The 18,861-nt window shown below is 37.9% G+C and overlaps 1 protein-coding gene across 2 annotated transcripts in view; it reads left to right on the forward strand.

The window, feature by feature from the left end:
- Positions 1 to 349: 349 nt before the first annotated feature.
- LEMD3 (LEM domain containing 3) overlaps positions 350 to 18,861 on the forward strand; it is a 59,462-nt gene continuing 40,950 nt past the window's right edge. For both annotated transcript variants that reach the window (XM_033117947.1, XM_033117946.1), the window contains exon 1: positions 350 to 1,903. In XM_033117947.1, the coding sequence (XP_032973838.1) occupies positions 373 to 1,903 (1,531 nt within the window). In that variant the 5' untranslated portion in view covers positions 350 to 372. The remainder of the gene's footprint in view (positions 1,904 to 18,861) is intronic.

Raw genomic sequence — 18,861 nt, forward strand, 5'->3', positions numbered from 1 at the left:
TTTCAAATATTCCGGTGGCCGGAACCTGGGAAGAGGAGGTCAAGGTGTGGTTTAGCAAGAGGCAGCTCCTGAGAAAGGCACTTGGAAGGTCAGGGCAGAGAACAGCGGGAAAAGGAGAGAACAGCTGGGAAAGGTTAGAAAAAGGAGACGGCGAGCGTGCTGGCACCTCAAGGTGAGAGCGGAGAAAAACTCCGCCGCGGAGCCGCGCGCCGCTCAGGTGGCCCTTTCCCGCTCAGGTGAGCTCCTCCCGCGCCTCCCATTGGCCTCGGCTGCGGTGGCGCTGGGAGGGCGACGCAGCCCGGTCTAGTTCAGGGTCTAGGGCGGCGCGTCACTTCCGGTAGCGCGGAGCTTGTAAAACACCCTGGAGAGAAAATGGCGGCGGCAGCGGCTTCGGCGCCTCAGCAGCTCTCGGATGAGGAGCTTTTCTCTCAGCTCCGCCGTTATGGCCTGTCTCCCGGCCCAGTGACGGAGAGCACCCGCCCGGTCTACCTCAAGAAGCTGAAGAAGCTTCGAGAGGAAGAGCAGCAGCAGCACCGATCCGGGGGCCGCGGCAGCAAGACGCGGAACAGTAATAACAATAACACGGCAGCCGCCACGGTCGCCGCGGCGGGGTCGGCGGCGGCGGCCGTGGGGATGGGGGTCCGGCCGGTCTCCGGAGACCTCTCCTACTTACGGACTCCTGGAGGCCTGGGCCGAATCTCGGCCTCTGGCCCGGAGAGCCCCTTGGGAGGGCCCGGGGGCGCCTCGGCCGCCCCCACGGCTGGCAGCAAAGTGCTGCTGGGCTTCAGCTCGGACGAGTCGGACGTGGAGGCCAGTCCCCGGGACCAGGCCGGCGGCGGCGGCGGCGGGAGGAAAGACCGGGCTTCGCTCCAGTACCGCGGGCTCAAACCGCCGTCGGCGCCCCTGGCCGCCAGCGAGGTGACTAACAGCACCTCGGCCGAGCGAAGGAAGCCCCACTCGTGGTGGGGGGCCCGGAGGCCGGCGGCGGCGGAGCTGCAGACCCCGCCGGGGAGAGATGGAACCGCTGAGGACGAGGAAGAGGAGGGAGAGGACGGAGAGGACAGGGACCCGGAGGCCGAGGAGCCGCTGTGGGCGAGCCGGACCGTGAACGGCAGCCGGCTGCTCTCCTACAGCTGCCGGGAAAACTATTCGGACTCGGAGGAAGAGGAGGACGGCGACGTGGCCTCCGGACGCCAGGTATTAAAGGAGGACTCCTTCTGCCGACATCGGCCCAGACGGAGCCATAGTAAGCCTCTCCCTGCGCTGACTGCGAAGTCGGCGGGCGGCCGGCTGGAGCCCTGCGTTCAGGGAGGGGGAGGAATCGCGATGAATGACAGGGCGGCGGCCGCGGGGAGTCTAGACAGGAGCCGCAACCTCGAAGAGGCGGCGGTGACGGCGGCGGAGCAGGGAGGAGTGTGTGATCCCCTGGACTCCAGCCCCGCTCCTAGATACCGTGTTAACGCTAAGAAACTGGCCCCTCTCCTGCCGCCGCCACTGACCGACATGGACGCAACCTTGGATTCGTCCACAGGCGCCCTGCTTAAAACCAATAATCATATCGGCGGTGGGGCCTTCGGTGTGGACTCCCCCAGGATTTTTGCCAACAGCCTCCCTCCCAGTGTGGCAATGTCCGCGTCTGGGGCACTCAGGATCAATCACTCCAATCATACGGGCTCCAATCACACCTACCTGAAAAACACATACAACAAACCGAAGCTTTCCGAACCCGAGGAGGAACTTCTCCAGCAATTTAAACGGGAGGAGGTGTCCCCAACCGGGGGTTTCAGTGCCCACTACTTGTCAATGTTTCTCTTAACTGCTGCCTGCTTGTTTTTCCTCATATTGGGACTGACTTACCTAGGAATGAGAGGGACAGGCGTCTCCGAGGATGGAGGACTCGGCAGTAAGTATTAAATCCCCTGGGAAAGGTAACAAAGGGAATGGCGGTAGTGATTTGCTCCAACTGCACTTGGCCATTTTACATGAGGTGACCTCTGTCTGCAAGAACGTGGGTGAATAGTGAAAGGCAACAGAGTGGGTGCATTTGTGTCATCTTTAAGAAAAAACGTTGTTACCCTTGTCAGAATGATAATGCCATGGCTGATTTAAACATTTTTCTGTGTGGTGTATTGGGAGAGTCAGAACACCTTATAAAAGAACAAAATATTGCAAGCCCGTGAGTAAAATGCATTTATGTGTACGTTACATTTTCTTTAGCCTTAAATAACTATATGTAACATGTCAATTGCTCAACTGTTTTGCAGTATCTTAATTGTTAAGGAGCATGTTAAGTGCAGTGTTTTTTCAAGGAGAATTGTGATTCTGAAAGGCAATGTAAGATCTGTTGAAATTCTGGTTAAATATTTTGTATTAAGTATACGTGTAGGTAGTTTTGTAATTTTAAAAAAGTGAATGAATTTTAACCAATGTCACCCTGATTAATTTTAAAAAGTGAATGAATATAGAAAGCGGGAAGGCACATCTCTCAATTAATTTCCCAGCCCAAAGCATCTCCTCTCTCACCAGTGAAAAGAAGTAGTGGTAGGCCTTGCAGGAGTTTGCAGTCTGATTTATCTTGTTTGGTTTCCAGACCCTGCCATTTACTTGCTAAATGACTGTATGTTCATTCATTCATTAAGCCAGCATCATCTTCTGTGCTGTGCGCTCAGGATACAGCAGTGATAAATCAAAGTACTTCTGTCCTTCAACACAAGAAGATGAATACAGATTATTTTGTGTTCTGAGAAGGAAGTAAGGGTGGAGTAATTGGTGTATGCAACTTTAGAGTTGGTAAGAGCAGGCACTATTTGAAGTGAGGCCTGAAGCAGGAGACAGCTTTGAAGGGAGATAAGAGCATTCTGGGTAGAGATTGTAAGAGGTAAGGCCTTGAGTTGAGCAAGAGTCTTCTTGTAGGTTAGAGTGCTTGGAGTACTTTGAGCCAGCGGGAGTGAGCAAGAGTTTAAGCTTCCCTTTTCTAATCTGTAAAATGATGCTAATATTGATTAGAATAATGCCTGTGAAGATTAAAAAAGAGAAAGTAAATTAAATGCGTGATGTACTGCTGACTACATAATTTCTTAGTTTAAGTCTCTCTCCCTGTGCCCCCTCAAACTTCCTCCAATTTTCACCAAACATGCATTCACTGTGTCATGGTTTGTATTTCTAAAACTGGCTTACTGTTATTTTATTTCAGAATAGTGGACAATGCAGTTAGATAAAGAGTAGGAGTGAGAATCGTGTAAGCTTTGTTTGAATGTAGCCAATTCTAAGATAGTCAAATAATAGATTATTTACTGTTACTATACTACTTAAATAGAGGGGTTAGAAGAGGACTGAAATACAGCACTCACTTTAATTGGTACCATGGGAGCAAGAGTGATTGATGTATTGTGTCCTGTCCCAGATACTTGGGAGAAAAAAGAAATAAGGTCACCCTAGAAGTTAAACTAGTAAAGTTCACATAAATTAAATGACATGACTTTTCAGCAGTACATATCTGCATCTGTTTGTTTCTGTAACAACACCAGCTCTATAACCTGGACCTTTTCTAAGAGCTAAGTGCTTTGCACCTATTAACTCACTGAATTTTCCCCACAATGCATAGAGGCAGATGGTGTTTATCCTCATTTTATAGATGAAGACAGTGAGACTCAAGGAAGTTAAGAAATGTACCCACAGTTGAACAGCTAGTGAGTGATAGGACTAAGATTTTGTTTCAAAAACTTTTTCAACTATAAAGCACATATTCTTTTTTTTCTTTGTTTTTATAATGCCCATATTCTTAACACTACTTTGGGCATTGTTTGTAGAGAGCTTTCTAAGAAAGAGGGTACTTTTATTAGGATTAAGAAAGTAATTGAATATTTGGTAAGATTTCATACAGAATTCCTGATAAACACAGCTGTCAATTAAAGTGACGGTCACATGTTCTTCCTCACTAAGAAAAATGATGTATTTTCTTAGGTACTAAAATTTCAAATGGAATAGAAAGGGCTAGGACTGCTAGGGGTTTGGTATCCTCTTCACCTCCACCAACGTGGAAGGAAGGAAATTATCAGGTGTTTTGCATTTTAATACATGGTAAATGTGAGGTAGTCTGAGGGGTGGAAAGACCAGTGGCTAAGAGGTAGACGATCTGGGCTTTAGGACTTGTCAAAATGACCTTCATCAAGTTCCTTAACCTCTGTGCTTCATTCTTATATATTGAATGGGAGTAAAAATTTCTGTTGTCTGTGGAGTTGTTGTTAGGATCAAATGAGGTAGTTTGTTAAACAAACCAAATGGTATTAGGTAATTTACAGTTCATATGTAAAAAGAAATAGTTAAGTGTTTCTGTAAGTGACATTTAGTTTATTTCTTTACCATTCAACATTTATTTTTATTAAATTCCATTAAATACACATTGTAGACATTGATACAGAAATTTGAATCAAAGTGTAATGAATCCTTAAGCGTATTATATACTTGACTTATTATGTACCCTGGTTGAAAGACGTGCATGCTAGTTCAGTTAGTCTGCACACCTAACGGTGAATAATTCACTCACTATATTTATGTATTCTGATCCTTTGTCATATTATAATGGTTAACCGATGCTTAACCATAGGGTTCATTGGTTAAATAGTGTGCTTAAGGGAATAGTTTTACTTTGAGTAATGATTTCACCAGAAGATTGTAGGTTATATGTGAGTAAGCTTTAGTAAGCTTTTATTAGTTATTTAAATTATATATAACATGTAATAGATTAGCTCTTTTAAGTAGTTCTTAATCATTTGGTCTTTGAAATTTTTTCATCAATGTCTAGTTTTATTAAATTACTATGAGTCTCTGCTTCCTCATTTGTAAAACTATGGGGTTGGATTAGATGATCTCTAAGTTCTTTCCAGTTCTAAGGTTTACGATTCTAATTTTGAACTGCCCTACCAAAGCAACTCAAGGATCAGCCTGCAGTCACATTAGATCATGACAACCCATCAAAAAAAAGTAGGCAGAATAGATTTACTATCTTAGGCTCATATGATCATTTTTTTAAATTGGTTTTCGATTACAGAAGACACGATTTTTGTACAAAATGTGAACAGAGATCTATGAAGCAAAAAAATGAATGGGTATTATACCTCTCCTCCTAAGTCTCATAATCACCCCTGGTATAAGTATGTTCAAATAATAATCCTTTCAGAACTTTCTTAATGTTTTTCGTGTAATACATACATTCATGTAATACGTGTGTGTGTGTGTACATTTTCATTCAACAACAGAGTGCCTACTATGTGCCACGCACTTTAAGCAGCAGGGATATGTGGTGAACAAGGCAAATGAAATGAAATCTTTCTTCTCATGAAGCTTACATTCTAGGGGGGAAGATGGACAAACAAATAAAAATTTCAGATAATGATAGTTGCTAACACAAGGTAATGATGGTAACATTGGGGTTGGGGTCGAGGGCAATGCAATGTTACATACAGGTGGGACGTGCCTTTCTGAGGAGAATTGAGATCTGAATGACTTGATCTGTGACAGAGAGAAGAGCATTTTAGGCAGAAGTAACAGCAGGTGTAAAGACCCTGCGGCAAGAACAAAGTGGGCATGTTGAAGCATCAGAATAGAATGGCCGGTGTGGCTGGGGCATGGCATCTGCACGATGAAGTCAGAAGTAGGCAGGGGCCAGGTCATACAGGACCTAAAGGCCTTGATGGCCGGAGAGAGGAGTCTGAATTTTATTGTAAGTGACATACTATATCTATTCTGCAACGTGTTTTTTGTGTTTCTTTTTTCACTTAACGTTGCATCATGGGTAACTTTCCATATGCTAAGTTTAAGTACAAAGGCATTAATTTAAAAATCTCACTTTCTACTGCTCCTTCTCTCATTCTATAAAAATGCTAAAATCTCTGCCATCCTAGAAATGTTGTTCTTCAACCCTCCATTCTCCTATTCTCAGCCAAGATTAATATCTCTTTCTTCTTCTGCCATTCAATATTCAACATGTGTCTGGTTTAGTTTTCTTTACCATCCATTTCTCTCTGCTGCAAGTCACCAGTTACTCAATTGGCAAATTTAAGAGAGGCTTTAAAGTTCTGGTCTTCACCTCTTTGACACATTAAATACGTTGAGAACTCCCTTCTTCATGAAACCCTCTCCTTTCCAGACTTCTTTATCACCATTCTCACCTTCCTCTTTTTCATTTGCTCCTGTCTGTGTTTTAAATACTGGTTGTCTCTGGAACTCTTATTTTTGGCTCTATCCTTTTGTACAGTTTTCCTAGGCAGTTTCATCTACTCTTCTGGCTTATACCTTCCAATTTTATATCGTCACATTAGATTTTCTCTCCTGAGGCCTAGACTTACCTATTTGTTTATTAGCTACTTCTGGATGTACCAAAAGTACCACCACCATCTGTACCAACATCATCAGCTTTCCTTACTTTCAGCTTATTTCTCCCCCCTCTGTTCCCTGTTTTAATGATACTTCCATCTACCCAGAGGTCAAGCTGGAAATCTTGAATTTGACTAGATTCTTTCCTTTCCTTCATCTTCCTACCAAACCTCAAACCTCAATCAAACTGGTTACCGAGTCCTGTAGTTCTACCTCCTATGTATCTTTTTGAATCAATCTTTTTCTCTCCATCACCACTGCGCTTGCTTAGTCTCTTGCCTGAACTGTTTCAGTAGCCTTCAGTTCCTGCTTCTAGGCTGTAACTCTTCCAGTCCATTTTTCTGTGCCAGAGCAATATTTCTAAAACGTAAATGCAATAATCCACTCTCTTGCTTAAAATTACTCAGTGGCTTTCCCTTCATGGATGAAATCCAAACTTCTTGGCTAAACTGTTTGTGATCTGACTATGCCTGCTTTTCCTAGCTTCATTTCCTCTCAGTCCCTCTTATCACACTTTACTTCCTGGAAAACTGGAACTTTCTGGAGCACTACTTGATGCTGAAATTTTGTGCCTTTTTGCCTTTGTACACGTTATTCCCTTCTTTGGGAAGATTGTTTCTTCCTCTCTACTAACGGCTATTCATTCTTAAAGTGTCACCTGTGGATGTCTTCTCTGCCTGTCCTCTTTACCCTAGAGTTTGGCCCATCATTCTCTGCTTAAATAAGATCTTATGCATTGTTCAGAGCATTTATTACAGTGTATTATAATCGTGTACATTCACTGTGCCAGGTAGATTACAGCCTCTTGAGGTAATGTTTCTATAGGTGGAATTGAATACACTGGTGAAGGGCACAGGCTTTTTGCTCATTTCTGAGTTTGAATTTTGTCTCTCTCTCTCTCACACCTGCTGTATGACTTTACTAGATACTCAGTTGCTTCATTAAAAATGAAAATAATACCCGTCTCAGGGTAGCTTTGAGCATTATGTGAGATAATGTATATAAAGTTTCAATGTTGTTGCCTGGCATATGGAAATCATGTAGTAGATGGAAATACTTGACACATATTCATTACTCAGTATTTGTTGAACAAATGATCACCTGTTAGGTACCCAATATACATGCACTGATTAACTTAACATCTAACTCAGTGATCAGTACCTAACTACTCAGTACCTAACTTAATACTCAGTAATAGGAAGGGTACAAAAGGAATCTCATTCCTACAGAAGCCTTCACTTCACTAATATTGGAAATTGTTAAGAAACATACGAGGTATGTAATAAGTGCCACACTTTTATAAAAGGGGAGACTTCACTGTGAGCTGGATCAGTCTCCAATGATCAAAAGCCCTGATTCCAAATTTGATCTTTATTCTGTAGGTTGAGCAGTGGGCATCCACGGAGGTTTTAAAGCAGAGGACCAGCATGATCAAATTGATCTTTTAAGAAGGATAAACAGGTGGTGGTATAGGTAGGTAATGGAGTGACAGGATTGGAGAGAAGGAATGGGGTGAAAGGCACTAGAAACACATGGAGTGATGAAAACCTGAAAGAGGTTGATAACTCTGAGTGTGGAGGAGGGTCTGTGATTAAGAGAATCCATTTGAAGGAAGCAATATAATGCTTGGTGACTAAATACAGAGAATAAAGGAGAACAGTCGAAGATTATTCTATGGTCATGAGCCTGAGTAAGAGAATAGTGATACCATTGACAGGAGTTAGAGATGTGGAAAAGGGATCTTGTTTGGGAAAAGGTACTATAGACAAAATGAGTTTATTTGGGGCTTGTTTTTTGAGTTCTTCAAGTAGAAATATCCTGTAGGCTATCGTAGTTTATATAATTGGATTCAAGATGAAAGACTGGTGCTCATTGTGAATACTAGTACTGTTTACTATTTTTAATATTTGTTTCTTGTAATGGATGTGTGTTCTTTTGAAAAGACAAGACCAAGTGTTACAGAGGTGTACCATAGTATTTGTTTTTAACTTTTTCAAGTAATTAGACTAGCCAGAAGGTCCAGTACTTGGTATCTATAATGAAATAGGCATAAGGATTTTGAAAAATAATTGTTGCTCTCATTCTTGAAGAATGAAAGTTGAGTGTTTTGTTTGAAGTTTTTCAAAGTTGACTACATTGTAAGAAAAAAAAAATTACCTAGACCTCTATGAATATTCCTGAGAGCACCAGGGATTTTTGCACATCTCAGTTAGATGATTTAAGAAATTGAGCTCTACTCTGTGAAAATGTCTTTCATTTGAAAATTATGTCTAGAATAATTTAAAATAAAAATAATCAGAGTGAAAACTTGTGAATTCTCCTTGAGTTTATCCATGGAGCCTAATTTGAAGAAACATAGGCATAGCTCTCAGGGCTTGTGTTCAGGAGGCAGACCTCAGTTTGGATATTGGCCCTTCAACGTGTTAGTGTTTTTATTAACGGCAAGGTGCTGAACCACTGCAAACCTCAATATCCTCATCGGTAAACTAGAGTTAAGTGAGAATTAAATGAAATAATGCATGTAAACTACTTGGGTCAGTACATGACACATAGTAATAATACTAGCTCACCCTTATGTAGCATTGTGTACCAGGTACTGAGCTAAGCAATTGTAATTGTTACTTAATCTTCTTGAGACAGGTATGTATTCCTGTTTTGTAGGTCAAGAATCCAGACAGAAAAGTTAAGTAAATTGCCCAGGGTCATGTAGCCAGCCAGTAAGTGCAGAGGCAGTATTTGGACTCAGATAATGGCTTGCAACCACTCTGCTAGGAAGATTGTGTGCAAGTTCGGATTGTGTGCAAGTAATGTGTGCAAGTACGGAAAGGTTCTGTATATGTTCTCTATTATCCAGAAAATTATGAAAGATATGGGTGGGTGAAGCAGATTAATGCATGAAATCCTAGAAGTGCCAGGAATAATCTATGAGACTTAACAACTTTAGGACAAGAAAGTACAAATTGGTATTCTCAACATTGTGGAATTATGTGGAACTATTTATTCTTAAGGTTTTAGATTATTTGTTGATACATGTGGTGTGCAATCTGATATATTACAAACGATAATATACAACATGTAAAACTATAAAATATATGATATAATTTCTAATTTTTAAGAGATTTACACAGTCTCAAATCTGGTGTGGAAAGTAGTCCTCTGATTTACATTACCATTTTAAAACTTATGTTTTCCGTTGTTCATTTTGAAGATGTAAAGACCTTTAAGTATAGTGCATTTGTTCTCCCCTTCTTTTACTCCTTTTAAGTAAACGTCATATGTATTTTCCCTATACATACAGTCGTTTCAATGGGAATGAAACATTCTATAATTCCAGGGATGCTTTCAAAAATTAGATATTTCCATAATTCCTTGGTAGAGTTGTAATGTTTTAAAACTAGCTTCTCCTTGCTCATTGATTATTCTGTGTTAACTTTACCTACCTGAAAAATATTTTTATGTAAGTAAAAGGAACCTCCGTGCAAAGAGGTATTTAACCTGGTTTATAAGTAGTTTAAAAATGAAGTATACCTTAAACTATCGGAAATCTCTGAAATATATGGTAAACAAGTAGTAGTAACTTCTTTATGAAAATTATATTATTAATGATATGTCTTTATTCTAATCCTGTATTAATTTATTGTACACTAAAAATTGCTACCATTTAATTTGGGAACCCAGCCCAATACTAATTGTGGAAATTGTTAATTATTGTTTCATGACTTTAGATTTTGACTTTCATACTCAGAATTTATTTTTAACAGATTTTAAAGTGAACCAGTAGCAGTATATTGAAGAAGTAACCTTTGGATTTTGTTGTTTTAATAATGCATGCTTTAACCTGAATCACACAAGCAATTGTTAAAAAACAAAACAAAACAAAGAACTTGATCTATCTTTAGTAACACTGTCAAAAATAATTTTTAAAGAAGAGTTGACCAGGAAGAAAGTTTTTAGGGTTTAATATTTATCTATCATAGTTAAATTTTGCATGTTTGACATCGTCCCATTGAAAATAATACTTCTAAGGAAGTTAGCTTTTCAAAAAGATTAGAAATTTATACTAACAGGTGATAATGTCTTCAAATAGGATAACAGATCTGTCACATGGAAGCCATCATGTATTACTTTTACGGTGTCTTAATTTTTTAAAATTTATTTCTAAAGATACAGAGTTTAAAATTATCCCACTACGTTTGTTTTCGTAGCAGATTTATTGCTGTATGCCCGTAGCTTTTTGCTTGAAATGTTTCTACAAGATGACTTCTGAATTCATCTGTACAGCTGTGTTGATATCAAATGGCGAGCTAACATTTCAGAACAAGGCTTGGGTGCAGAACTATGCAAGAGTTTAGTTCAGCTGTCCTGAACTAATGGAGGGATAAATATGCACGAACAATTGCACTCCTGCCTTGAATGTGACGTGAATAGTAAAAAAAAAAAATCCTTTAGTAGCAATGGGCATTTTAACACATACCAGAACATGAATTTATTTTGCAGTTAGAGACCCCTTTTATATGTATATATGTACAAAAGGAATTTGCTGATTGTGGCTAATTCCTGGAAGCAGTTTTTACTTACAAAGGAAGCTTTTGCTCTGTAGGAATTGACTGAGGTATAATTTTTTTAAGCTTAATATATAGAGAGGGCCATTGAAATTAATTAGGAGAGGGGAAATTTTAGAATATGTGTATCTTCTAGTCCCTGGGCTATGGCTGAGCCTTGGTCAGCCTTATTAATGACTTCTTAGATGTATAAGGGTACCTTCCTCCCACAGTTCTCACAAATGTTTTCTTGTTTGATTTCATTCACTTGAAGAACCATTTATTAAGTTTCTCCTATTCATCTATCCACTCACTCACTCATAAATTATTTATCAAACACCTACTATGTGCCAAGTCATACCAGATGTGAGTATATACTTTCTAGAACCATAGGAATGACATTCTTCCCTCAGGCACAGTACAGTGCCTCCCTTCCCACTACATTGTGGTAGCCCTCTCTTTCTTTTTCTTATATATTTATGCACTAGCTAGCCTCCAGAACTGAGAGTTGGTGACAGCGCAGCGCTGTTTCAGATTTGTATAGTGTGATTTTAAAAGTTAGATTCTGCAAATTGGAGTATGCCCTATAGTAAAGAATGCCCAAATATGTACTCTACACAAAATAAATAGTATCATTTCTTACAGGTTTTTAGAAGTAATTTAAGAAGTAAAAAAAGGGAAGAGGCATGCAGAATGAGTTTGCCAAAAATGAAAATGTTATCAATATGAAGTATTTATGATTATGGTTCAAGATGTTCTAGAAATACTCTTACGCTTATGACAAAAAGTCTTGTTTTTAAAAAATGTCATTTCCAAATGTCCCTTCTTTCAGGTACTAAAGCTTGAAATGATACAAGCATTTGTTAAGAACTTGCTATGTGTGAGCACTTTATCTTAGTTTTCATGAGGGCAACTACTCATATTATCTCCATGAGAAAACTGACATATAGAGGGAATAAGGTTACAAGTGACTTGTCCAAGATCCCACAATTACTAAGTTTTGGAACCAGCATTTGAATCCATGATCTGCTGACTTCAGAGTCCATAATCTTAACCATCAGGCAGCAGCAGATTTTCTTACGCATATTTTCTCACTTACTAACTTGATTTGGGCAGTAAGTCACTCATAACCTCTGGGTCTTGGTTTTTCCATCTGTCAAATGAGGGGATAGTAAAATCACCTACTTCTAGCCACTGACTTTTGTAGGGAACTAATGTGATAATGTCCGTGGAGATGATGTAGAAAAAATTGAAGTGATACATAACTGTATATTTTTAATACTGTAAGTTAGAATTTCCCAGCTGCAGTAGTCCCATTTAAGCAACACTTGTTCAGCGCTGACATGTCCTGTCAGTAATGTTAATAAGTAATAGAAGAGTAGGTTAAATTTATAGTTCTTATTAGTATTTTCAAACCTTTCTCTCAAGCTGTTCGAGCAGATAAAAGGAATCATCTTTTTGTATTACTTAATTGGTGCTTTATCTCTACACAAAGGCACTGAAAAAGAATATTCTTATTTTTGCAGTTACATTAATTTAATAGGTTAAGAAGCACAATTTGAAATTCGATTTTAGCCTCACCGACAATAGATGTGCTGAGAGGAAATTCAGAGATGGGATATGTTGTCTTAATCCAAAATACAGTGTGAATTTCAGACAGGAAGACATTTCTTAGGGATGTGGGTGGGTCTTAGAGTAAGCTTCTGTTAACATTATCTGGAGGACAGACAGTGCATATATAGCTGGTAGAGAACGATAGCCTGCCACATACTGTTCTTCAGCTAGTAGTTTGTAAGATGCCATAAGTACTGTTGGTAAAGTGGGAAGATGAGGTAGGTGTGTGCCTATGAAAAGGCAATAGATCGAATGGGGGTAATCCAGAGATTGTGGGTATAAAATAATAACATGAATTTGATAAACAGGATATTAAAAATCATGCTACCTAAAGTATAAGGAATTTAAAGTGCATTAGGATCTTCAGTCTCCTAAACAATTCATATGAAGCACTTAATGAAATTTTCATAACCATTTTTCATTTGAAACTTATCAAATATGTGATTTGTTTAGGCCAGAGCTTATAGAAATACAATACAAGCCTCACGTGTAATTTTCATTTTTCTAGTAGCCACATTAAAAAACCACATGTAAAAAGAAACGGGTGAAATTAAATTTAATAATAGATTTTATTTAATCCAGTATATAGCTAGAATATTGTCATTTCAACATATAATCAGTATAAAAATTACTGAGATATTTTACATTCTTTTTTTGTGGTAAGGCTTCAAAATCCAGTATGTATTTTATATTTAGCACGTTTCAATTCAGACCAGCCACATTTCAAGTGCTTAGTAGCCACGTGTGGCTAAGAGACTACTGTATTGGATTGCACAGCTCTGGACTGCCCTGAGTTATGGAGTTAATATTGTTGGTTTAATGAGATCTGATAGCTACTAATTTTTGAATCTTACAATGTGCCATACATTGTGTTCTCTGTAATATTTTCAGTTAATCTTAAATCTTACATAACTTAAAAAATAAATCAATAATTTTAAGTAAATCCGTGATACAGGTTTTGTTCCCATTTTATGGGTACAGTGAGGTATGGAGATGTTAATTTGTCTAAAGTCAAACAAGTAGTGTGTAGCAGACTAGGGATTTAAAACTAAGTCCGACCCTAAAATCCCGTCCTGCTCACTGTACTGTACAGTTTTAAAACATGGCCACTTACCTCGGGTTAGTAGGTGAGTGAGATTTAGTTCTGCCACTGCTCAGCTATTTTTGATTCACTGAAGTGACTTATGATTTCATTACTCCTTATTTTAAGATATACAGGGTTTCTTAGCCTAAAGTAGAAGTGATGGCCCCTGAATTCTGACTCATATTTCTTACTGGGAATAGTCCTGTATATTCTTTTCACCATTTCCTATTGTAAACTGCTTTGTACTGCTCTTCAAACTACATGTAGGCGGGAGGGATGGTCTTTTGATTCTGGCACATGACTATCCTGGGAAATAAGGGGAAAAGTCAGCTTCTGTTGAGAAAAATGAGAACAGAAAACTTGTGGTAAAAAAAATTTAAGGGCGTGACTCTTATGCGTCATGCCCTTTGAATTATAAAAATTATCTCAATTCTTTTACAATTTTACCTGGTAAAATTCTTTTACCTCAATTCTTTTATGGTGGATTTATACTTCTCCTAATGAATTTGAATAATTCTTTGAATTACATTTGGGTTCCTAGAGAATGTTTGCTCACAAAGACAAGCTGTTTGCTTCCAAAAGGAAAAACGGGTAGTTATTAATTTTTGAATGGGTTGTCTTCAGATCATGTGTAAAATAGTTGAACTTAGAACATGTTTAACCCTACTTGTACTGTTTTTAAGTTCCCAGGCTATCCCATAGGAGGCTATTTAAAACCATATTCTGCTTTAGCTCTTACGTAGTATTGGCTTAAGTTTTGGGTCCTCAGAGCAGTGGATCATGTTCTGTGGGAGTTGGATAGGAGGAAACAAGTTTATTTTTGGCTTCTTTTTTTTTTCTTATACCTTTTCATCTCTTAATTCCTGTTCTTATACTGGCCTAAGCTTCCTGCTGTTCTATAATCTTGGCCACACATGTAAGTGCTGAATAGTTTTTTTTTTTTTTAATTGAGATATAATTGACATATAACACTATTAATTTTAGCTATAGTGATTTGATACATGTATACATTACAAAATGATTACCACAATACATTTTTAATTAATATCCATCAATACAGAGTTACAGTTATTTTTCTTGTGATGAGAACTTTAAAGATCTACTCTCTTTGCAACTTTGAAATATACAATACAGTATTGTTAACAATAGTCACCATACATTACATCCCAGGACTTTTTCATTTTATAACTGGAAGTTCGTACTTTTTGACCACCTTCATGTGTTTCATCTGCATCCCCTACCCCTGCCTCTGGCAACCACCATCTATAAGTTCGGGGATTTTTTTTTTTTTTTTTTTAGATTCCACATGTAAGTGAGGTCATTATTTGTCTTTCTGTGACTTATTTCACTTAGCATAATGCCCTATAAATAAGTCGGTCCATTTATTGGGTGCTTGGCAAGTACAACATTCAGTCTTCTTAAGCATTTTTTTTTACATCATTTTACAAATGAGGAATTTTAATGGAGGATTAGGTTAATCACTTTATCCAAGGTTATATATGTCAGAGTGGTGAGGTAATGAAGTTATGTTGTTGGTTGAACCCTAGCAGTATGACTTGAAAGCTCATCCTCTAACCATTGTACTATTATGCATTTCCTTTTCATATACGCTCCCTTTTACCAAATGCCAACTCCTTTATCTCCTCAGTTCAGCTACTTTCAACTAAATGTTAGGGAAAGCCATTTGATTGAATTATTTCACAATATTGTAGAATTCTTATAATAGAAATTATGGGTTTATGGTAAAATTTGATAAAATAATCTTTAGTAAGGATTGAACCCTATAGATCCAGAATTTAGCCCAGCTTCTCTAAATCATCCTTCATAGTACGAGTTGGGTTGCCTACATTTTTAATTTAGAATTTATGTTAGTAGTTCTGATTTATGGGATGAGAACATTACAGAGTATTGTCTGAAGACCTAACAAACGATTTGCCCTTCTCATATTGCGCTATTATTTTTCAACTGTATATCAGTATTGCTATGATTAGAATGCAAAACATTTTTGTTTTTATGGTAGAATTTTGTCACAATTTCTTAGTAAGTGAATACTAAAAATACTATTTATTGCTTGGATCTGACCATCTTGATGTAAATGAAGGTTCTTTTACTTAAAAAGTGGAGAACCGTTGCTTAAAGCATGCTGTAAGGAAATTATATGTACTGGTTATATTTTAAAATTTGTTTTCAAGAACATAGTGAATGTCAGGGGATGAGTTACAGTGTTTAATTGACTGACTGACCAAACTACCAACTGGTAAAGCCCTTTATCTCAGAGGTGATTGTACTTGAAATACAAGATCTTTATTAACCCAGATTCTAGCTCTGATTAGTGAAATTTTTGACTGTTAGTGAAAATTTAGGCATTATAAAAGGTTTTTGGCAGGAGCCTTGCCTTAGGGTCTCCCCTTCCATATCTTCCTAACTCAACAGGTTTTTCAAAGAACTCTGTCATTTCTTCTCAGTACCTCCATGCCAGAGACAAATGAAGAATGGAGTAGTAATATATTGTTGTTTATAAACTGAGTGCTATATATTTTTTTTAATTTCATGCTAGGATTGGGAAAAGAAGAAAAAGCTAAGATTTATTAATTCCTTTCCCTCTATATTGCTATACATAGTCATAAAGCATCCTATTTTACGTAAGTTATTCGAGTCCCAGAGAAGGTGACTTGCCTAAGATCACAAGTCATAAATGTTAGAGCTAGTGTTCCTTGCTCCAGAGATTTTTTTTTTTCATTTTACCCCACTGCCTTTCAGTGTGGAGGGAGGGATACTTTGCATTTATCTAAATGACATAACTTCAGAAGTAAGCAGTATTTAGATAAATTTGTATTTTAGTTAACTTTTAAAAATTTAATTTGTAATATAAATTTAAATTGTAGTAGGTTGAAATAAATATAAAATATGTATAAATGATATTAATACTGTGTCATCCAAGAATGAAAAAAGAAATAGCGCCTAATTACTTTGAAAATATTTGGTACCTTTTAAAAAATTCTGTAATTTTTGGGTTAGAAAATGAGAGAAACTAGGGTGATTTGGTGTCCTTGCCTGGCTTTTGTTGTAGGCAGAATATCAGTCCAAAAGCATTTTAAAAAATAAGAGTGTACAATTCTGTTGGATTGATTTAGATTGCTTATTTTATTATTTATTTTTGAAAGCAAACATCTCTTCTTTAAAATTGTTTTCTGGTTAAATTTTGTTGGGATTATAATGTGGAATAAAAGATACTGAAGTTCATGAATAACTGCTTAGTGATGAAGAACTATAGTATAAGTACTGGAGCTAAATAAATAAAAATCCATACATATATTTAAAAAGGAAGAATAGCCTATAAGAGGGGTGAACAATTTGAAAAAAAAAGGGAGTAAACAGCTTGAAGTAGTAAATCAAAATTCTTGTTAGTCAATCAAGTGGCTAGAGCATGAATGTAAAGAAATATATTATCTTGTGATTTAATTTACAAGAGCTTTTTTTTTAAAAAACAAATTCATTGCAGGTTTGTTGCCATCCTTTTCTTTTTGCCTGTTTTTGGTAATAAATATTGGTTCCAGGAGGTCACACTGCATGAATGAAAGAAGATAAAGTCAACATTTTTGGCTCATAAGATGATCTTAGAGTTCAAGGAGTTTTAGAAGTCAGTAGCTACTTTGGGCAACGGGGTTTGAGAAAAGACGACGTTTTAGTTGGTCTCTTTGGTCATAAAAACAGTCTTAAAAAACTGATGGTTTGCTCTGAGGGTGTGTGTGGCCTGATACTGTGAAGACTTTAGGAGTCAGTTCAACGTGGTGGACTCCATCCAGGGCGTACCTGTGTGTGTGCCTCCATCACAGTACGCGCTCCATTCTGCAGCATGTTTTCATGGAATTCTTAAAGCAATCCTAAGAGCGAGGTGTCATTATCATTTCCTTTAGGAAACTGAGGCTTAGAGGGGTTAAGAAACTAGTCCAAAGTCAGTAAGTGGCTAAACGAAGATTTGAATACAGACAGTCTGACTCCCAACATGGATCTTGGTACCTATACTATACTGTCTACATAGTTTTGTATCATCTCAGTGTATTAGTTTTGGGTTTTCCTTTGGAATTATCCTCACCTCCCCCTTTAAAAAAAGGTCATATTCTACTAGACCAGGAGTTCTTAACCCCAATGGCCCATGAAACTTTAAAAAGCCCTAAGTAGACTCTAGGTGAACAGTAACTCCTTGAAATTACATGCAAATTTTTAAATGTGTGTGTGGTTTTCTGGGCAGAGTGTCCATAGATTTTTCTCGATTTCTCAAAAGGGTCTATGACCCTCTCTGCTCTAGGGAAGGGACTGTGAGTTTTCATCTTTGTTGAACAGAATTTAATGAATAAAAGGTGATATGTGGGGAAATAAGCTTGAAATTAGTAATAATTTGGGAGTTTTAAGATGCCTTGAATATTTACTAAATGGGTATTATTAAAGCATCAGTTTTATGTTTTGTTACTGACTGGTTCAAATTTCCAACTCTAGTACCATGTTTCCCCGAAAATAAGACCTAGCCAGACCATTAGCTCTATAATGTGTCTTGGAGCAAAAATTAATATAAGACCCAGTGTTATATAAGACCTGGAATTATATATATTACATTATTACATCATATCATATATCATATCATATCACATCACATTACACCCAGTCTTATATTAAAATAAGACCAGGTCTTACATTAATTTTTGCTTCAAAAGACTCATTAGAGCTGATGGGCTGGCTAGGTCTTTTTTGGGGGGAAACACGGTATATAGTTCTATGAAGTTAGGTTTCTGAAGTCAGATCATAAAACAAAAATTAAGTGTGGTTAAAAATGCCATTGAGAAGTGCCATAGATTTAGAGGCTGCCATATGGTCTCAAAAAGACCAGTTTTTTGTTTGTTTGTTTTTTTCCTCCAGTGTAAGAGTAGACTGTTTTAGTACCTGATGAAGCATTAAGGACCATAAATCTTTAAACTTGAACATGATACTCAATGTTGGAAGTATTTACAGTATGAGAGCCACAGGGAAACAGAGCAGGTGAGGGAATAGCATCGTCTTATCTCCCATCTCAGAGATTGTCTAGGTCACATGCTAATTGACCATAACAGCCGATAGAATGATTGTGGGGAATTGCATGCATCATTTTTTAGCATTCATTCACACATATTTATTCGTATTCTGCTCTGCTGCAAGTAGAAGTTGTAGAAGTTAGAAATAGACCTTAGGTGAAAATCTGATATGATTCCAGTA

This window comes from Rhinolophus ferrumequinum, chromosome 10 (assembly GCF_004115265.2).
Source record: "Rhinolophus ferrumequinum isolate MPI-CBG mRhiFer1 chromosome 10, mRhiFer1_v1.p, whole genome shotgun sequence".
In the NCBI taxonomy this organism is placed as follows: domain Eukaryota; kingdom Metazoa; phylum Chordata; class Mammalia; order Chiroptera; family Rhinolophidae; genus Rhinolophus; species Rhinolophus ferrumequinum.